Here is a 22,998-nt window from a genome sequence, read left to right as displayed (position 1 = left end):
GGCAAATTAACAAACACTTGAGTTGGGTATGAAACTCTCCTTGTTTCGGTTTCTGAAATATTTTCTCGATTAACAATCCACTCAAGGCATTGATAAAAGGAAGATAAAAAGTTATGCTCAAGTTTTGCAATATTTCCCTAAGGGATTCACAACTTTACTAACCAAACACACTTTAACAATCAACTGAGAGAAGCCTTGATAATTTTCAAGCATTTGATGTGCCTTACGTCAACAACAAATCAAGAGCAAGAGCCGCACTCTATTTTCAATTCAAATCTGACTAGAAACAAGTGAAATCAATATTCATCAACAAAATATTGCATTAAACTAGAACCCAAAACAAGTCAAGTCTCATTCCACAACCCAAACTTCAGAAATTAGCTACACATGGTATTTCTAATAGTAAAAATTAATCTAAATAAAGTCATCACAAAATCTGAAAGCAAAAGAAACCCAAATGAATTAAACCCTAGAATGCATAAATTAACTTCTCAAAGAAAATGTTCTGGTTAAAATGAGCACGAAAGGAAATGAGATCCAAGTCGTGAAACTCAGTTGTCCGAAAAGAACCAAAGTGAAATATGAAGAGCCCCCTTTCCCCCAAGAGGAAACCGACGTCCAGTGTATGAATGAAAAGAAAAACTCTAAAAAAGATAAAATCCTTTCAGGAATCCAAAGGCAAAAAAAGTAAAAAAACAAAAAACAAAAATAACTATGCCCCAGGCCTGATTTTTTTCTTTTCCTTTTATCTCTTATCTCCGTGTGTTCGTTGCGTCTGTCGCTGCTTCTCCAACGTCCAGCCACGAACATACACATCCGCACCTCCCAGTTGCAGTCCAGGACTTGAGGCATTCCCTCTCCTACCGCACGTTCCATTCCCAAAGTGCAGTACATCAGCAAATCAATTAGGCCTTCACGTAGTAGTGAATTGTGTCTATCATGTCTGGTAGTAAGTTGGTCCTTCACGTGGCCTTCAAATCAATTCCTTCTCAGGTTGCCTTCTCCACATGGGCTTCAAATAAAATCACGTATGGGCTGCTTGTAACAAGCTTGAACTTAGCAATTGACTTGAGCTTCTCATGGGTTGATTTATTCACAGATGTCATTTGTGGGCCACAATCCTGCATGAACCAAAATAAATCTTAACTTTAGTTAAATTTTAGCTAGCCCAAAAAAAAAACATAAACCCATCTATATTTAATTAGAGGTAAAATATTATTTCACATGCCAAACAAAGTTAATTCATATTATCTAATTAATACTCTTATTTTAACACATAAAACTCTTTTAACCCAAGATATTTAAGAGTATTAATACCGCATAATTGACAATTTATCACACCCCCCAACTGACTTTTTGCTAGTCCCTAGCAAATAAAGTGAATGAAACATACCAAAGGAAAGTTACTGACCACAATTTCAATAAATCTGAAAATCACATATTATGAAATAAACTTGTTGAGTTTAAGAACACTGGAGATAGATTAATCTGAATTTTTGTATCAACTGGAAGATTTATACACTATTTGGTTAATCAACCAAGGGAATTAAATGTAACAAAGTTGCTTTCCTTTAAGTGCATAGGAATAAGGTTAGAATTCTAGGATCGACTACCAAGAGGCATTAACAGTTTCAATCACAACATCTAATCTGAAATAACCACATGGTCTTACTCTAATTCAAAACTATTGTAGTGGTGGCTTTCACGCTATTACACTTTAAAATGCACCTATTCTTTTATTTAATAAGGACCCCGGTAATAGGCAAACTTTTCCAAAACACAAATGTAAACCATGTATGAAAAACTTTTTTTTTTTTTTTAATCCCTAGCTTGTCCATTTTCTCATTTAATACACTTCAGATTTCTTCCTAAGCCATTAGAATATAGTTCATTAGAGTCTCAAATAACCGAAGTGAAAATCAACAAATAATGACCCAATGTAGTCTTTCTAAGCATTTGGGCATGTGTTATGTGTTTTAGCAAAGCTTTTGACATCTTTCCCTTGGTTTAAAAACTAAATAAAATGGATAAGTCCCTCTTTTGACCTATACTCAGATTTGCACTACATTCCACATGTTCCATGACCTCAACAAATAATTTTTCAGTTCACTTTCCAGCATGTAAAATTCAAAAATAGGGAGTGCACAGCCCGAATGGGCTTGGTGCTCACTGCACCGCCGTGCGCCATCCTCCGGCAACACCACCTTCATGGTAGCTTCTCCTCCCACCGGCAATCACCCTCCAGCGAGCTTCGCCCCCTCCATGTGTATTTCATCAACAATACATGACATTAATCCTGCAAGTTGCCTTCCCTAATCTGAAAATACTGCGTCTGGATGGTGGATCCAAAATAAAGTATGTATGGAGTAAAGACGCCCAAATAAGTTTCATGTTTCAAAATTTACAAGTAGTAAATGCTTGGAGATGCGAGAGTTTGATAAGTTTATTTCCAGCCTCTTATCGTTAGATCATGTCTCGAGCAATTGAAGGAAATTGTGATTGTTGACTGCGGGATGGAGGAAATTGTTGCAGCTGAAAGAGGAGAAGTAGCAGTAGCAAGGTCGTTGGTGTTTCCTCGAGTAACTTGTCTGCATCTTATGCAATTATCGAGACTCAAGTGGTTTTACCATGGAATGCATATTTCAAAATGGCCAATGCTGAAAACGTTGTTGGTCATTGAATGCGAGAAAGTTGAGATATTGACTTCCGGACTAGTGAGCTTTCAAGAAACAGTTAAAGAAAGCCCGCCTGAGACGTGCATTAAACAACCCCTTTTCTTAGTGAATGAGGTACGAGATTAATTTAATTAGCTTTCTCAAGCTTTAATTTCCACATAAAGGACATAGAAGATGTAGAACGTTTTCAAACCGAGCGGAATGATTTTTACATCCCAATATTATGAAATCATTTTGAGTTGATAAATTTAATTAATTAGTGTTTATATATTATATATTGAATTACAATTTTCATCACTGAAAGAAAAAGATTTTTTAAATTTTTTTTATTAAAGTTAAATTTCACTGCAAATAATGCCTTATTTGCAATCATTTTATCATCTAAAATAGCATTTAAGACCACATGTTTGTACTATTCTGTGGTGCGATTAACGCCTCGTTTGTATTTTTGCCTAATTTTGTCTAGTTTTGTGATTTTTCTCGGCGATCTCCGGAAAAAACCCTTTAGGGTGCGTTTGGAACATAAACTACTCTCAACTCATTTCAACTCATCATTATAACTTTTTCAAATCTCAACACAAAATATAATAAACAATTCAACTTTTTCAAATCTCAAAATAATAATAATATTAAAAAATAATATTCTAATAATATTTTATCATCTCAACTCAACTCACTTCAACATCCAAACTCACCCTAGTGTTATAGTGCATACTCATTAAAGAATACTTTAATCTCGTTTTTTTGTTTATAACATGCCCAAACTGAAAGTCACCTCTAGGAGTACATGCAAGAAAGTATTTATTTCCATGAACAACCGAATGTAATACGTATACTAAAAGAATAATGCTACTTGTCCTGGGTCCCGACAAATTTTTTTTATTTTTTTATTTTATTTAATGATTAAAGAAGTATTTTTTAATTATGTTATAATTTTTTTTAATGTGTAAAGTATAAAAAAATGAATGAAAAACATTTAAAAAAATAAAAAGGCCTAATTAATTGCCTTATCAGGACCCATCTTCGGGCTACTGGTGGGTGTAGCATTGACTCATACTAAAAGGAAGTCGTCATGTATTCCTTACAAGAAATGGTTCGTCTATAAAGAATTGTTATAAAAACTAGTAGTGATGAAACTGGGGACAAAATATATATGGTCATTTTATATATATATATATATATATATATATATATATATATAAAAATAAAAATAACAGAATTGCATTATAAAAAATATATATTTTTTCTTACAAATTTATAAATCATATAACAATAAAAAGTTATAACCTAATTGGAAAAAAAAATCAAATGTGAAAGAAAACAAATAATATATACAAAAGAAGCTTGATACCAACCTGAAATGAAAGGCCAAAACCAATTAGTCATAATAACATTAAATAAAAAAGACAACAATTTAATAAAACAAAAAAAAAAAAATATATATATATATATATATATATATATTCTACATTTGTTCAATATATATATTACATATAAAAAAATCAATTTTAAAACTTGAAACAAAACCATATATTTCACAACATAGCAAAAGAAAAGAACCCATGTATTTCTTCCACAAACAAACAAATGAAATATAAAATCCATGTAATAAATATACATAGATTTATTACATGTATATAAATCCAATAAATCCAACAAATATATTTATTACATGTAATAAATATAAAATCCAACAAATCCATGTAAAATTACCAAACTAACAGCATCCAAAAAATGCACAATAAATGAATAAGAAGAAATCTTGATAGATAAGTAACCGCATATTTCTAGAATGAAATATAAAATTATAACAACAAATCATTAAAGATTTATATAGAAATGAAAAAATCTATAAACACAATCCTCAAACTAAATAGCTCAAACCTAAAAAATCTTAGGTTCTAATATAATGAATCAAAATTCAAAAAATCAGCAACTCAAGAAATTTACATGTAATGCAAAAAAAGCTAGAAAAACCACAACATGAAAGCAAATAACATATAAAAGGAAAGCAAATAACCAAACATAAACTGACTTCCATCTAACTACACAACCAAACAAAATCTTCAACGCACAACATTCAAATCTACATCGAAAAAAACCCACCAAACATAAAAAACAGAGAAAAAAATCCAAAGACAAAGCTCACAACATGCAAACCTACAAGGAAAAAAACCCATCAAACATAAAATAATAATAATAATAATAATAATATTTTTTCAAAAACATCTAAATAACAAAAGCAGAGAATAGAAAATAACTCAACATGAAAATCTACAGGAAAAAAAATCGACAAAGACAAATCCAATGCTGCAAATAATAAACGTAAAAAGAGAAAACTCAAACTCAGAGAATCCACAACATGTAAAATCCACAAAGAAAAGAAAGAAAAAAAAAACCACCATCAAACAACTAAAAAAGCCGAAGACAAACTATCAACAAAGACAAAAAAATAACTCACAACATGCAAATCTACAAGAAAAAAAAATAAAGAAGACAAACCCAATGCTGCAAATAACAAATTCGAAGAGAAAAAACCCAAAACAGATAACTCACAACGTGCAAATACACAAAAAAAAAAAAAAAACCACCATCAAACAACCAAAAAAGCCGAAGACAAACTATCAATGAAGACAAAAAATAACTCACAACATGCAAATCTACAAGAAAAAAAAATAACGAAGACAAACCCAATACTGCAAATAACAAATCCGAAGAGAAAAAACCCAAAACAGATAACTCACAACGTGCAAATACAAAAAAAAAAAAAAAAAAAAAAAAAAAAAAAAAAAAAAAAAAAAAACCATCAAACAACCAAAAAAATTATATCTTTTAAAAAAACGAAATGCAAAGAAAAAAAATCGAGTTAAAATAACATGCAAACTCACAGGGAAAAAACTCTCATCCAACATAAGAAAAAAAATATAAACAAAAGCAAAGAATATAAAATAGATAACTCACGACATGCAAATCCGAAGAAAAAAAAATCAAAAAAATTGCATCTCTTAAAAAATCTGTAAATAACGAAATGAGAAAAAAACCATCAATGAAACGGAAAATACAAAAAAATAAACAACAAACAACACCAAAAAAAACCTAACAAACCTACAAAAAAATATATTTTTTCACAAAAAACACAAAAACTCACAACATGCAAATCTGAAGAAAAAAGTTAATATTTTTGCAAAAAATCAAAAATACAAAAAATCCACAACATGCAAATGTGAAGAAAAAAGTTTATTTCTTCACAAACAAACAGTACCCCAACATGCAAACTCATGTAAAATCTCCAAACGAACGGCACAAAAAAAAAAACCCAACAAACCATTGTAAAATCTCGAAACTAACAACACCGAAAATGGAAAAAAAAATGCAAAAAAAAAACCAAAGAGAGAAGCCAAAGAAAGTGCGTCGCTTTCGGAGATAAAAACCAGAAAGAGAAGCCATGAGAATACAACGCAAATGCAGAGAGAGAAGAGAGAGCGTCGCTTTTGGAGAAGAGAGAAGAGAGAAGAGAGAGCTTTTCGGGAAGGGAAAATGGTAGAGCGAGAGTTAAAACAGAAGAATAAATGCAGAGAGAGTTAAAACCGAAGTATATATCTCGAGAATGGAAAATTAAAAGACTAAAATACCCTCGAAGATTAAAATACCCCCAGTTAAACGGACACAAAACGCTAAAATAAAAAGAGAAAACACACAAAAAACGGATTGCAACACGGAAGACGACAAAAATTACTGTTCATGGCTATCCACACTTATTATATATAGTATAGATATGCTTATAAACAAACGTGACTTGATGGAATAAGTTAGACGTAACATTGTAAGAATCCTCGAATGATTTGAGTTTTTCTACCCAATCATTAATTCTACTATATATATGGAAAAATGCCAATCTCTATAAAACATTGTTAAACACTCAAACACTCCTCAGGGTGGGTTTAGATACACAAAACATCTCATCTCATCTCATCATTATAACTTTATTAAATTCTCATATAAAAATATAATAAACAATTTAATTTTTTTCAATTTTAAAATAAAAATAATACTAAAAAATTATATTTAATAATATTTTATTTAATTTCTAACAAAATATCTAATCTTACCTCGTATGAATTATGTATCCAAACCAATGCTCAGGAATCATTTTTAGTTTCTCGCATTATGTGCACTATTAAACTTTGTTAAAGCATGGTTAAGTGATGCACAGCCAGATAAAGGATAAGGCTGCAAGCTGATCATAAAGAGATTTTGCCTAATCAAAATTAACGATGATGATGAAACTATTATTCTACCTTCAATAAACAATAATTTTTTTCTCAGGTTCAATAAACAAAATATTGTACCTAGATAATATATATATATATATATATATATATATATATATACACACATTAGGCCTATGCAAAATATATATATATATATAAACATTAGGCCTATGCAAAATATCTGCTGGGCCGCACAATCCGCACAACCCAAATCTACTCATAGGTGTAGATCAAGATCAGCACCTTGCAGGGTGGCTCGCAACCAATCCACGACAAGGGGTTTCCTCTCCCCAAAGATTTATTATTATTTTTTTAATTTTAGATTATATATGATTTAATAGTTTTTAGATCTTGAAATAAATTTATATTTTTATTATAATTAGTTAAATATATTAACGTATTGATAACAAAATGTGGCATGCCAAATGTAACACTCCGTATTTTAGTGTATTTTTAATTGAATGATTATTTTTATTAATTCAAAAATTTATTCTCTTGTTTTAAAATTATCGGATTTTTAGTTGGTTTATTTTTATGATTTTTAATTTTGTGAAAATTATTTTGATGTGCTTTCTTAATATTAATTACTGTTATGCATTTAAATTTTTTTTTATTTTAAATTAGTTTATTGTTGGGTTTAATTATTTTATTTTCATTTTATCATTACGTTTAAATTATTTTATTTAACTCGTTGTTTTGAAATCTTTCTCGTTGAATCATTTTTGTGACCCAAGATGTAAGGATTAAATCTCATTTCTTTCCCTCCATTTTTTCTTTCCTTCTTTTCTTTTCTTTTCTTTTCCTTCATTTTCTTTTCTCTCCCCTGCTCTTCCCGCACGCAAAGGCCCTCTCTCCCTCTCTCCCCGTGCGTGGCTTCTCCTCCACCCAGCCACTGTCGTGCACCGTCGTATGCCTCACCGCCCCTCTCCTTCGCTTCCCCACCAGTCGGCGACCACCTCCCTCCATTCTCAGCTCTTCTCGCGCTGCCGTTTATCCCCATGCTCAACGCGAAGCCGTTGCCTCCATTTGCTCCAGCGCCACCGTTGTGCCACTTCCGGCCACCATTTCTTCACCACTTCATCCTCGACCTCATAGCAACCAAATGCACCCATCCTCAGCCCCGATCCGCCACCGGTGAAGCTCTACCATCCACATTTCCATTTTGTGCATTTTGACCTTAAACTGCCCTTTACGCTGCCACCCACGGCCAATCACTACCACCATTAGCTTCACCGACATCCCTAAGCCCTACCCTATCAATTTTGGGTTTTGGTTTGTCCCTGTTGAAAAGTGAGTTTTTGAGACCCACGGCCACAGTGCATTCGGCACTATTCTGTTGCTGTGTTGCTGTTTCTTGCACCTCCAAGATCCTTCAAAAATTATATTAAAGCGCTGTAAGTATTTTTTCAAAGAATTTTCGTGATTTAAATGTATTTTTGTACTAACCCATTTTTATTGTGAACTGGTTGGTTATGCCGGACTGAGTCCGAGGAGTAAGGGGGTCGGATGGATTGGAGGATGGAGTTGTTTGGGTGTTCTGGATTGTGTTGGTAATTGTTGGTTGTTGGTTATTGGTGTCGTTTCATGTACATGGCATTTTACATGCATGTTCATGTTTGTAAATGAAAATTGGGTTTTCGTGTAATTGTATTCATGTTCATGTATATTTTTTATGAAAACTGAGTTTTCATGTGATAAATAGATTTTGGGTGCATATGTATCACGACCCCAAGCCGAGATTGGGTATTATCTCGGTGGAGCTCCTCTGGTCACTCGGGAGCGGAATATACTGAGTGACGTCCCTGGGTTGTCGCTGGGCGACAACGGAATCGGACGGAATGGTCTCGTGCTGACTCCATGGCCCCTTTGCTGGCGGGGGCTAGAGGATGCTTGGCCACGAACTCGCTGGGCGCGGAACTGGGCATCGCTCGTTGCGTAGAGGATGCTTGGCCATGAACGCGCTGGGCGCGGAACTGGGCATCGCTACGAAGTCAGGACGTGCGGATGGTCCCTATGGGAGATCATGGTGCATATGGTAAAAATGGATTAATGGGCTATTTTCTGAGAAAATAGCGTGTGTTGAATAAATGGATTTTTATGTGATTCATTTTCTGGGAAAATTGATGGTTTATTGATTTGGGTCATTTTCTGGGAAAATGACAAATTATTATTTTTGGGCCAAATGGAATTTTGGCGTGTGTTAGAAAATATTCATTTTCGAAGAAAATGATGTTTTGAGAATAATGCATATTTCATCATTTGCATGCATGTTGGTAGCATTAATGCATTTTTATTCTCGTGAGTTGTTTGGTTTATACTTACCTAAGGTACCGTTTTATGGTAAAGCAGATTTTGATGCAGAGGAAGTCGAGAGTGAGCCTGAGGATTCAGCTCCGCCCGATGAGTGATTATGATCACTCGTATTTGTTTTGGACTTGTATTATATTTTATTTTAGGATGACTGTATAACTCTTTTTAATCGTTTTACTTATGTAAATTTGTATTAAAAATTCTGGTACTTAGTTGACTTATTTAAATTATCCGTTGCGTTGTTTATTGTACAATATTGCATATATACACACTTAGCACTATCGTTGGGATGCGTGCCTGTGTTGTCATAATTCGAGTGTCTCGATTTCCGTGTTCCCGTATATGGGGTCTGGGGCGCCACACCAAATTTTATCAACTCACATGCCAATTTTTAGACCAAAATACTTGATTATAAGTTTTTTTCTTTATTAAAAAATAATAGACATACAATTATTTCAGAACCATTTACAAAACCTTATTTTAAATATGGGCATTTTTGTAAAATAACTCATAAAAATAGCATTGTTTTACAAAATTACTTTCAATTGAAAACATGATTATATAAAAAATTAAAAAATAAATTGCACGTATATCACTACTCTTTCTAAAACTAAAGACTACTCTTTTGTGAAAGTCGAAAACTTATCTAATTTTCCACAAGAAGGTATAAAGCCAAGCCAGAAAATATACAAGTGGCAGATTTTTAACCAAAGGTCATCGAGTAACAATATAGATTTTAACTCTTTTGCAGCTCTATTTTAAATTAAGGATATTTTTATAAAATAAGTTAAAAAATAGTTATAAGAGCATTATATTTTGTAAAAATATGCTTAATTTAAAACAAAATGTAAAAGGATTGTGCTCATTCATTTGATCAGAACTAACAACAGAAGTATACTGGCAAGTTCACAATACTCTTGACATCAGCCTGTGCCGACCAAAGGGAATGAAACAGTATAGGATGAGCACAGAAATACCTCAGTGTAAGAAATTAGTTCTAATTGCTGAAAAAGGAAAATTTTTTGGATATTTTCAACTGGCCCCAAATTATATATTGATAAAATTCCTATGACGGGCTTCCAAGAAAAAAAAAATTAAGCTACAAATTTTGAATAGGATGGAAGAAAAAACAAAAGAAAAATGATTGTCTATAGTATGTTACAGCTCTCCAAAGTCTCTACAATGACCATCTTCTGCAGAAGGGAGAACAATTTACATTATATACATATTGAGCATGCCAACATGCCATTCGTCTGTACTAAACCCTCTTCTGAAGACCTCTGCCTTGTAGTAAAGTAAATGAAGAAGGCTTTTGGACAATCAGACATAACCCAGATAAAAAATCCAAATCTTCTTATGCTAGGCCACCATCTCCTCCCTATCATTCACTTTGTCATTCCGCAACTCCAAAATCATACACGGTATTGAGATATTACCATAAAATATTAGATCATCTTACAATTCATTCTCACCATTAACTTCTCTGAAAGTACCAACATACTCCAAAGTTGTTTCTCATTCTTCATATACCCATTCTCAAATTATTAATCCTTCACTATTATTCCAGCCTTCTTATCGCCTATTATCATTAAGACTCACTGGCGTCCAGTCTTCCCTATTGAGTCTGAAATCCAACACATGTCTGATCCTCAAAAATTATTTGATGTCTTTCTCTTACCAGACTGGCATTATGTTCCACAAAATATTAAGAAAATCCAAAATTTTTATGAATTCATATTAATAGACACAAATTCCATTATTCTTTTTGAAATCCTTGTTCTCTTCAAACTCAACATTCTACACCTTCATCCCAATTATTGTCTTTTACAAATTTACTATTAAATAAGTTCTCACATTGAAATAATGAGAAAAAAATTCCAATTTAACAAGGAAATTTTCTCAACCTTATGATCCTCCATATTATGATTATTATGATTACTAGCAAGAATTGACAAAAATGTTTCTTAAACAAAACAAAAATTTGCGTCATTCTTAGTTTTTCCACTTTAATAAATTACAAGAAATCAATACACTCCCATGATAGTTTTTACTATGGTGGGATTATTATAGACATGAGCCCCTTCTTCTTCCTATCTCTCTCCAAGAAAGTCTTTAGATTTTTTTTTTTCACAAAATGATTATCTACTCTCATTAAAGTATTGTTCACCACTTATTCTTTTCTTTCTCAAAACAAAATTAAATTGGATTATGAAGTGGGAATACGTCATTAAACCTCACCCCTCTCTCAAAAACATTATGTTTTTAACTCGCCAAGTCTCTGTCAAATGGTGGGAAAAATATAATTATGATCATGTCTTTAAAATGTTTTCAAAAATTAACAAAGCCTCTGAAGTTCTAGTCCAGCGGAGTAGATTTCATGCTCAATTAGCATCCACCAGCAAAAATGACTTGAAAAAATTAGTTGAGGCAATGTCACAAGTCTCAGACAAGGATGATGAAGAAGACGTACAACATCACGTCAGATTATCTCCCTTACAACAACCCAAATTATTACCAACAGGCATCTCCTTTTCAAGACAGCTCATCCTACCATCCAGTACATCTGATGGATTCTCAAGACCCATTTTATCTGAAACTCGCAGATTATGACCCTCATATTATGTGATTTTAAAAAATTACTACTTTCTCAATTATTCAACATGACAGATGAAAACTATCAGAAGTATTATCTCTTCAAATAATAAAGATAAACAACTTCGTTCATGATCAGATTATTGTGTACTGTTCAAAGTCAAGACAAAAGTTACTATTCAAGGTCAAGATTATTGTCTACTAAAAGACAGACAATTTTATATATACTATTGAACTCCACTTATTATTAGTTGACATAAGAAGATAAAATGTCAAGCACATATTATTGATAATTACTATTTTAGTGTCTACAAAAGGAGTTTATAAACAAAGGAGGACATTTAGAAACTTTCATTTGAAACCAATATTTCCCTTCTCTCAACTCTCACTTCCGAAATACTTTTTCTTTTATGTAAACTTTCATTCATGTATTTTGCTTCCAATCCTTCTGAGAACAATAATGTATCCCAGGTAATATAATTAATGATAATAGCTTAACAATAATAATATGCGGTATAATCAGCCCTATGCATGATAGCAATTAATACAGGCGGTATAACCGACCAATAACGTATCCCAGGTAATATAATTAATAATAATAGCTTAACAATAATCATAGGCAGTATAACCAGCCATATTCATGATAGTAATTAATACATCAAATATAACCGACCATATGTATGAATAAATATAAAAGATGGAAATTAAAGATGATAAAATTGACTTTATTAAAAACATAATACTTATAATGAGATTAATTCTCAGAAGAATTGGAAGCAAAAGACATGAAGGAAAGTTTACACAAAAGAAAGAGTATTTCCGAAGTGGGAGTTGAGAGAATAGAATATTGACTTCATATGAAAGTTTATGAATGCCCTCATTTGTTTACAAACTCATTTTTATAAACACTAAAACAGTAATTATCAATAATACATGCCTGGCATTTTATCTTTTTACGTCAACTAATAATAAGTGGAGTTCAATAGTATATACAAAGTTTTATGTCTTTTAGTAGACAATAATCTTGACCTTAAATAGTAACTTTTGTCTTGACCTTGAACAGTACATAATAATATGATAATGAACGAAGTTGTTTGTCTTTATTATTTGAAAAGATAATACTTCTGACAACTTTCATCTGTCATGTTGAATAATTGAGAAAGTAGTAATCTTCTGGAATTACATAATATGAGGGTCATAATCTGCGAGTTTTAGATCAAATGGATCTTGAGAATCCATCAGATGTACTGAATGATAGGATGAGTTGTCCTAAGAAGGAGATACATGTTGAGAATGAGAGGCCTGTTGATCTGGTGATAATCTAGGTTGTTGTAATGGAGATAATCTGACTTGATCTTGTGCGTCTTCTTCATCGTCGCTGTCTGAGATTTGTGACATTGGCTCAACTAATTTTTTCAAGTCCTTTTTTCTTGTAATGGATGCTAATTGAGTCTGAAATCTACTCCGCTGGACTAGAACTTATGGGACTTTGGTAATTTTTTTAAACATTTTTAAGACATGATCGTAATTGTATTTTTTCCACCATTTAATATAGTATTATCACTAACATATTGTTATAGTAATACTACTAGTATACTAGTATAGTTATTAGTTATAGTACTATATAGTAGTCTATACTAATAGTGTAGTACTAGTATATATTAATATATTATAAGAGTTATAGTATAATAGATCATATATATATAATAGTATAGTTAGCTTAATATGTTAGTATTAATATCACTATAACTATATAGGGTATTAATATCATTATAGTATTAGTATTAGTATTACTATTAGTATTGGTATAGTCAATAGTTATTTAGTATTACAATATATATTAATTTTGATAAATACATTAGTGTATTAGACTTTAGTGTATTACAAATATTTATATACATTAATATATATTAATATGTATATATCAAATAAAAAATCATAGTATAATATACTATAAATTTTAGAGTGTATACAATATATCTATTTCTATTATATAAGAGCCTATCTCGTGTGAACAGTAATGAACAGTAACTTTCTTGTTTTTCAGTGTGCCGTCTGTGTGTTGTATGTTTATATTCTTTTGTGTCTGTTTATATAAGGATATAAATGTCTTTTAATTTATTTTTTTTTCAATTTGTATCAATGGGTCAGTAAGTCAGTGTCTATGTATTATTTTAATTATGGGAAAGGGGATGGGTTGTGTCAGTGATTTTATGTATCCGAGTGCTTGTGTTAGTGTAAATTTTTTTTATTTACTTCTTTTTTTCCAGTAAGTGTCAGTGCATAATTTTAATTATGGGGAAGAAAATTGCTTATGTTAGTGATCTCTATATCCGTCGAGTGCTTGTGTCAGTACAATTTTTTTTTTTATTTACTTCTTCTTCTCTTCTTTTCACTTTATGTTTTCTCCGTTTGAGAGCATACACAAATCCCTCTCACATTCACGATTCCCTCCCTCCCCTGAGTTCTCTCTCAACCTAACATGCTCTCTTCTCTCTCTCTTTTCAACTCGCAACCCTTGCCACCATTAGCAACCACTTTTATTTGACTCCTGAGCAAACAGCCACTGTGGAATAGCTTATTGACACACTACAAGGTATTTCTCTCATGTTATTATGTTATTTAGGTTATCTATGGCAGTATCTTGTCATACTTGCCAGTATATATAATGGAACAACACAAAAATATATATTATTTTTTTTTGGCAGGTAAGTTATTAACATAAATAGAACATTAGATTTTGTTGCCTGCATTCTCTTTAGATAAGTATTTTCTTATTTGCAGCTTAAGTGATCTTAATATAATATATGCCTATACAAATGACAAAACATTAATTTAGTATATGTTTTAATGCAGGTCCTACAAAGACAATCACTCCCCTGCTCCCTGCTTTGCTGGTCCGCAATCTTCCCCTTCACACAGGGTCTATTTCTTTCTTCTTCAAGTCTTTTTTCCACGACTTATAAAAAACAAAAAGTCTTTTTCTCAAGACAAATTTTGTATTATTATCATGTTGGTGTTGTCTGATTGTCGTAATATTTTGTATTATTATCTCAGCTTCTCATTTATATGCAGTAAGTTTGCCATTCTCCTTTCTTTGATTCCTTTACCATAGCAAAGTCCTTTTTTTTCCTTTTATATGCAATAGGATCCTATCAATTAGCTAAGCTAATTGCAATTAGATTCGGAATCGATGAAAATTTTATATTATATCATTTGTCTATATTACTCTACTCCAACTTGTATTAAACTATAGCATATTTTGAACTAATCTTTTTTTTTTTTTTCTTATATATCCAAACATGTAATTATTATACTTTATTTATAATTTTTTGTAAAAAAGTTTTATTATCTTTGAATAATTATCTGTTTCACCCAACTAGGGAAACGTGCTCTTTGCACGATGCTTTCAGCCTAGTATATGTATCATGTATGTATATATAGTGCATTAAATATGTATATATTTATATAGGTATTAAAAAAGGCCAGCGGGCCAGAAAGCCAGTGGACTCAAAAAGCCCATCTGCCAGCAGCCCAAACTACAGGAAAGGGCGCCGTTTCCTCTCCAATAAACCCTAAAATCAGCCCCAGGGCCCCAGTCGATTCCCCTCAGTTCCCTTCCTTCCTCTCTGCCTCACTCGTCACTCACGCAGCCGTCGTCGGTCCGTTGCACATAGACCCTCACATCTCGACGTCGCCCCCTCAGCCTGTGTCCCCTCACCTCTCGCAGTCGCACCGCTTCACACAGACCCTTACTCTCGCCGTCGCACCTCCCCTCACCTCTCGCACCAATCGCCGTCTCACACAGCCCCTCTCACAGCCACGTATTTCTCACGGACCCACGGTACTTTCTTTTCCTCTCTCTCGCATTTCTCTCCCTCATCAGTCATCACATGAGCCACGATTATTTATGATTTTTTTGTTGTTGTAATGTAACTTATGATTATTTATGATTTTTTTGTTGTTGTAATGTAACTTGTATTTACTATTTAGTATTTACATAGTCATTACTCATTAATCTGCTACTCTGCTTGTTCATTTTAATTTTTGTCAATGATTCTTGAATTTTCTTCATTGTCTGTGACTGTGACTATGTTTGGTTGGTGAGAAAGCGTTAGAAATGTGACTTTGAGTCTGTGACAATGTTTGCATTGTTTGGTCCAACCTTGTAAACAATATATGATTGGATTAATGCTATCTACTAATCTTTCTGCCCCTTTGTAACAAAATGAAATTATTTGTAAAATTATTTAATTACCATCTGTTAATTTGTTTAAAAATGTGGTGTCATGACTGTTTTTAGTGAAGAAGGGTCAGTCATTAAATATGCTCGTAGGGACCCAAATTCCAAATATCTGTTTTTTGTGAATCATCACTGGACTGTTGTTTGATTATGCACTGTTATAGCTCTATTTTACTGGACCCCCCAATTTCAAATTCCATATGCCCTTCTAAATCAGTTATTGGATTTTTTAGTAAAGCAGATTTTTGTAATAGTAACAGATTTTGGAATAAAACAGATTTTTTAAAGCAGTGTTTTTTTTTTTATACAAATTTGCATTTTATTAAAACGGACCGAACTGTACTGGAACCTGTAAAACCGGAAGTACCGGTTAGGGGGTAATTGGTGCGTAATCAGTTTTTTAAAATGTAAAATCTGTATATACCGGTTCGGTCCTAAATTTTGTCCAAAACCGGATCAAACCGTACCGGTTATACCCCTGTTGATGGTGCACTTAGAAAAATGAAGGCTTTGAGGCTGGATGGAATACATAAAGAGAAGAAGATTTTCTGCAATTTGATATTTTGCTTTTATAAATGAGATTTTGATTATATACTGTAATGTTGATTGTGGTTAAATATAATTGTGGTCTTTATATACTCATAAAAAATATTGATATGTCTTTGCGCCTCTGCTGTATTCACTTCAATTAATATAAAATTTTGCTTTCCAGTTTTGCTCACTTTTGAAGGAAGTCCAGTTTCTTTGCCATCTTGCTGTTGTTGCTGGTGATTTAATTCAACATGTCGTCGCTAAGGAATGCTATCAGTAGACGAGCTCACAAAGAAAGATCTCAACCGTGAGTCGGCAAACTCACCCTTTGCTGTACATTTCAAATATATAAGGGGAAACTCTATTTTTCAAAATGAATTGTAAATATATTAGGGTGATTTTTTTTTCAAAGTTTACGGGTGCAAAATATATTTTCCTTGATATATATATATATTTTTCATTAACTAATAAAACACTTAATTGTTTCCAATAATTGTTGACGATCCCTGTTCTATTTTTTAGGCATTCAAGGAGAAAATTTGGTCTTCTTGAAAAGCACAAGGATTATGTCGAGCGGGCACAAGTTTTTCACAAAAAGGAGCAGGCTTTGCAGGTAAAGTTTCAAAGTTCTCCATGCTGTTTTCTTGATGTCTAGCTGGTCGATGGGCTAAATATATATATATATATATATGTTAACTATTTTTTATTTTGAACATATTTGCTCGACAGAAACTTAGGGAGAAAGCTGCTTTCAGAAACCCAGATGAGTTTTATTTTCGGATGATGAAAGCAAAAACTGTTGATGGAGTCCACAAATTAGAGTAAAATATGAATGAATTCTGATGCTTTAATGTTTTAGCTTCTTAGCTGTGAATTGTAGTTGATTTATAAGCTTCTGTTACAGGAATGAGGCAAACAAATATAATACGGAAGAGCTTATGCTTATGAAGACCCAAGATATGGGATATATTCTTCAGAAATTGCAGAGCCAGAAAAAGGTAAATGAGTACTTTTACTGTAAAGCTTATGGTTTTTAGATTACATTTGTTTTCAAGTAGGTTTTAATTATGAATTTTTATTGTCCAATAAAGAAACTTGAAAAGCTTACTGCCGTTCTGCACTCTCTTGATAGTCAGCCATCTAATGGACACGTTTATTATGCTGAAGACAGGTTTGAGCTTCCTAAATTATAATTATTATTTATAATGCTTTCATATCTCTTATTTGCATATTTAACAAAGTGAGGTGTTATTGGAAGCATGAGATTTTATTTTCTCTTTTTCTAAAATAACAGTGGCATTTGTCTTTACTTAGTTTTCTCTCCACCGTCTATCTGCTTTTCTTATACATGTAACATCAATCTGTTATAAATATCTGGATTTTTCATCAATTATCTATAATGGGATCTTTCCAATGATGCTGTCAATAAGAAGAAAGTTGCTTTAGGAGTGCCTTGGTCTTCCGTATACTCCATGGGAATGGGTTTGCATTATGCATAATGAGAGACCTGTAGAACAAGCTGACAGTGAACTTCCCTTCTTTCGAAGGACTCCCAATAAACCTCTGTTTCTCCCACCCTCACTCTTATCTTGTAGTTAGGGGAATCTTGTTAACAGAAGGTGCCCTATTGCTGGGAGAGTAATGCCTCCATGTTTGATGTGGAGCATTTGGTTTTAACAAAATTAGGCAGGCATCCCAAGCAAACTAGCAGTCTTGGGGGAAACTCAAAATGGGTTTCCTTGTGTTTGTTTTCTAGTTTTCTTGATGCTTTAAATCTTATTCCTTGATGGTGAACTTTCTTTTTGTTTTTCTTTGCAATTTTATTAGTTTCTCTTTTGGGGGTGTTAATTTTGGGTATTCGTGTCACTTGGTTGAGTTTTAAGTTAAAGGAAAAGAAATGGAAATTTATATCTTGGCTCACTTCTGTTGTCATTAAAGTCATTTCTAACCCTTCCTCCTTTTCCAAATTATTTGTGGTATCAACATTATTTTCAAATCCTGCCTCTTTATTTTGAAGTTGAAATGAAGTATTTAGATCTATTTATCCATTTCTTATCCTTGCAGGGAGGAGGCTAAAGAAATACAATCACGTTTAAAGAAAAGGAGGAAAATGCCTACTTCTGATTATGTTTTCAATGATGATATTAGAAGGTAAAGTCAAAATGTAACAAATTATTGATATAGATTGATTGACAGAATTATTTTTATTCATTTAGATTTTAAAATTTTGCTCCTCTTACATGTGATCATTCTAGGATCTAATTGATTAACATTGTATTTGTCTTTCAGTTACATGGTAAATGGAGTAGAATTGTGAATTTCTCTCTTTTTTTTTCTTGACTTTCTGTAGTGGAAGTTAAATTTCCCTTTAAGTGATTCCGTCAAACGTATTTTCCAATGATTCATATGCACCTCTTCTTTATGAGTACTGTCAATTAAAGGCTCTGTGAAGCTATGCTTGGTTCTTTATTAAATTAGCCAAGTTCAACTCAAAGTTAGGCCCATTTATTTTGTGCCTCAAGCCAAAGTCAAAATAGGCTTGGCTAGGAGGCTCATGAGCCATAATGGAAGTCTAAATATTCGAGATCTGACGTATAATGGGTTAAGTAACAATTGGTACCTCTCATTTTTTTCTTCTGCCACTCCAATAAAAATCCCTTCCTCTCCCTAACACCGAAAAACTCTAGCAACAAACTCATACTCTCTCTTACTCTCCATTGTTATTCTATCTCTCTCTTTTGCATGCATATCAAGCAAAAATCTCTTTTGCTTGATTTGTTATCCTTCTTTTCACTGTTGCTATCACCCTCTTCTTGTTTTGAGTGATCACATCAGTGTAAGGACATAGAGCTGGAGCAATGATGGTGGTGAGGTTTTGCAGATACTGTATGACTGGGTTGCAAGGATGTGTTCTGTGTGGTATGTAGTTGTGTAGGGTAGGACCGGTGGAGTGTTGGGATTGAAGAATAAAAAACAATGGAGAAGCTATAGGGTTTTCATGTTACTACTGTACCATTGTGGCCTTATCCTCATAAAGCTCCAACTTTCGATTAAAATTACTGCATGGCTAAAATGTATCTACGTATGGTGCATACCACACACGTGTATATGATGGTGAGGCAGTGGTAATGAATCCCGACAGTGTTGGTTGCTGCAACCATATTGGAGAGAGTGACCATAGGTGTTGGCATATGATTAGTGTTGATTGCCATAATTTTGTTTTGGAGTTATGTTTCCATTAATTTATGTTTTCTTTTTGTAAAATTTATTACATTTAGTAATTGCTTTTTGTTATCATTTGTTGCCTCGTTTCAATGAGTCGAAATGAACCCGAATTTGTCATTTCATAGGGGCAAAAGTTACATACTGTTCTTTAAAACCTTGAATTCTAATGTCTATTTGATGTGTGAAATGCTTCTTAAATTTCTATATTTCATTTCTCAACTCTGTTTAGCTTTATACTATTGTTGTTGTTAGCATGATGATTATTAGGAACAGTTGTTTGTTAGTGACATAACCTTGATTTCCACATGTAGCAAAACTGCTGCTTCCTATAGAGAACTGGAAGCAAGGAGGAATAGAGTGAGTCAGTTGGAGAAACTCTATATGGATATGGCATTGCAGAAGGAACTACAGGTATTTACATCTTAAACCCCTTGCCTTTAATTCTCTATTGGGTGGCAGGTCAAAGTTTTGGAAATAAAAACATCTCATTTAATAAACAGAAAAAGGGCCGGAAGCGCAAATTACGTGAAGATGAGCTTGCTTGTCCCACTTCTAAACCAGTATACAAGTGGCGGTCAGAACGGAAGCGTTGAAAAGGTATTTATATACTTATTTAATGATATGGCCTCTGTCTGCCTTTTTATCTTTGTCAAAATAATTGTTATATATACTTGGTACTAACCCCCAAGGGTTGGCTCAAGTGGTAAAAGTCTTGGGCTTCGGGATTTGCTCCCCCTAAGTCTAAGGTTCATTTTATCCTTGGGTGTAAACAATCTTTAGGGGCTATCGGACTGAGGGATTTTTCTCTTGAATTACCCGAGGTGCACTTGCAGAAAACTCCTAGACGAGGGCCTGTGCACCCCCGGGATTAGTCGGGACACTGTTCCCGGACACCCGATACCAATAAAAAAAATATATACTTGGTACTTATACTGATCTAATATTCTGAGAATGCAGTGTCTTTAGGCCACTGAGATTTGAATTGTTATCATTAAAAGAAAATGCAAACAATTAGATAAATTGGTTTGCCACAAATTTTTGCTTGCATTTTCTGTAGCTTACATCTCTAACTTAAATGTAGGTGTTCGGTGGGGTTTTTATAAGGATGCTTCGCGTTTAAAAGAGCAGAAGGCACCAGCATTTTGTTTGTCAGATTGGAGGTGTTTCAGTTTTTCCTTAATTTTGTAAAGTAGCTTGTGCATTTCTTGCGGCTTTTCAGAAACAATGATTGTCCAATCATCTGAGAATTCTCGTATTTTTATAGAGTAATGTTATTCATCATCTCAATTTTTCTTATCCTCTCATCATCTCATGACGTGGCATTAAATGATTGGAGACTATTTGTTATATTTCACTTGTGAACCTATCATCTAATGCCACATCATAGGATGATGAGAGGATGATGAATAGATTTTTTTTCTTTTTAAAATCTGCTAATCAAACTGCTTGGAAGAAACTTGAATATGAGTGATGCTTCTTCTATCAAGATTTTCATAGTTTTGATTTTGTGGGTTAATTTAATTGTCAAAAGCGAATTACATAGGAAGTGATTGTACAATTGGTCATCTTGGTGAGCTGTTCTTTGATTTGATGAATGCATTCAAGTCTGCAGTTAATAATATATTTAGGGGAAATTATAACTTGCCTCGAACTATTATCTCTTTTGCAACATGACTTCCTAACAAAATTGCGAATTTATTGTCTGTTAAAATAGGGAAAAATTAATCACTATATGGAGTAAAATCCTCACATAGTAATATTAACAAATTAAACTTATGTTTTGACTTGGAAACCCAAGTAGCTTATGTTTTGATTTGATTACACGAATTGCCTAGTTTGTTTTCATAATTTTTTTCAACTTATCTAATTATTATAATTTTTAAAAATTTTACATGATAAAATAAATAATTTTAACTTTTACAAATTTCAGAATAAAAATAATATTTTATTTAATGTTTAATTTTAATTTCACCGAGAATTTATTTTATGTTTATTTTTCTTGGAAACGAAGGTTGAGTAAAAACCCATGAGAAACAGAACAGAGATCACTTCCTCCTCCTACTCTATTTCTAAGTTTTTCGGCTGTCATGCATGACTTTGATTGTTCATTGGATAATTGTTAAGGTTTTCATATATCTCTTTGTACAGTGGATGATATTTTGTAGGGATAAGGAAAATGATTTATACACAATATTTTTTATAATATTTTATACAACAATATTTTAAATAAATGATATTTTTGTAAAACATTTTATAAAAGTAACATTATTTTATAAAAATACCTTCATTTTATAACATTGTTGTGTAATTGTTGTGTGTATATCATTACTCAATCCTATTAAGAAATCTTAATTATATATCTTTTTAAAACATTTTTAATCTCAGTTTTTTTTTTTTTCTAAAAAATCATTTCATCTAATTTTTATCCAGGGTATTTATGTCAAATTTTTATGGATGGGTATATTGTGATATTTTTTTTATTGTTTGAGGGAAATTGCCAAAATTGATAGCTTATGGGTGATTACAAATTGGTTGGTAGTTTGAGGATGTTATTTATATTTATCCATATTTTATTTATTTGATTATGAAAAATAAACCTTTTATATGCGAATTGTCATTGATTATGAAAAGATCACTACTTAGGCTATACCTCATAATATGAATGTTGGGGTTACAAAGGGAATTTAAGAAATGCTACTTATCATCCTCACACAACATATCAACATGTGATTTATTATTTTTGTCTTTCTATTTAAACATAAATATTTATACATTAATACGTATGTCCATGATGTCAAAGAGCAGTATAGGAAGGAAGCCTTCTATTAGTACTTCTAGCCGAGGTAGAGAGAGAGGCATTGGAGCGGACATTTAGGGACATTTTGGTTCATTTAGGATATGGGTATGCTGGGGATGGAGAGGATTTTAGAAGGAAGGCGGAGACGTTTGGTACTCGAAACGTGAGAGCCATTATCAGAGATGCAAAATGGGCTTGGTAAGGCACATATAAGAGCATTCACATCCCCTTCTTCATAAAATTTCCCAAATTTTAACTAGAATACATCATTCTCTAAATTTTATCCCAAATCGTCAACAGTAACATTTTTTGTATTTTATGCAATGATAACATTCTTCTCAATTTCTCTAACGG

At 32.5% G+C, this 22,998-nt stretch overlaps 1 protein-coding gene and 1 pseudogene across 4 annotated transcripts in view; one reads left to right on the top strand and one right to left on the bottom strand.

Annotated features, from left to right (window-relative positions):
- LOC121262086 overlaps positions 1–22,998 on the bottom strand; it is a 104,415-nt pseudogene that overhangs the window by 72,395 nt on the left and 9,022 nt on the right.
- LOC121262543 (probable U3 small nucleolar RNA-associated protein 11) overlaps positions 15,473–22,998 on the top strand; it is a 66,117-nt gene continuing 58,591 nt past the window's right edge. The window contains exons 1-10 of one of the 4 annotated variants that reach the window (XM_041165054.1): positions 15,473–15,692; positions 16,804–16,929; positions 17,145–17,235; positions 17,352–17,443; positions 17,527–17,620; positions 17,714–17,793; positions 18,687–18,773; positions 20,159–20,258; positions 20,348–20,465; positions 20,507–20,527. In XM_041165054.1, the coding sequence (XP_041020988.1) occupies positions 16,874–16,929; positions 17,145–17,235; positions 17,352–17,443; positions 17,527–17,620; positions 17,714–17,793; positions 18,687–18,773; positions 20,159–20,258; positions 20,348–20,440 (693 nt within the window). In that variant the 5' untranslated portion in view covers positions 15,473–15,692; positions 16,804–16,873 and the 3' untranslated portion in view covers positions 20,441–20,465; positions 20,507–20,527. Of the gene's footprint in view, positions 15,693–16,601; positions 16,626–16,803; positions 16,930–17,144; positions 17,236–17,351; positions 17,444–17,526; positions 17,621–17,713; positions 17,794–18,686; positions 18,774–20,158; positions 20,259–20,347; positions 20,466–20,502; positions 20,812–20,928; positions 21,032–22,998 lie in introns of those variants that run through there. The other 3 variants (XM_041165053.1, XM_041165050.1, XM_041165052.1) reach the window with 3 other exon arrangements.

Source organism: Juglans microcarpa x Juglans regia, chromosome 4S, assembly GCF_004785595.1.
Source record: "Juglans microcarpa x Juglans regia isolate MS1-56 chromosome 4S, Jm3101_v1.0, whole genome shotgun sequence".
NCBI lineage: Eukaryota > Viridiplantae > Streptophyta > Magnoliopsida > Fagales > Juglandaceae > Juglans > Juglans microcarpa x Juglans regia.
The sequence above is the reverse complement of the archived record's forward strand: the minus strand, read 5'-3'. Positions and strand labels throughout refer to the sequence as shown.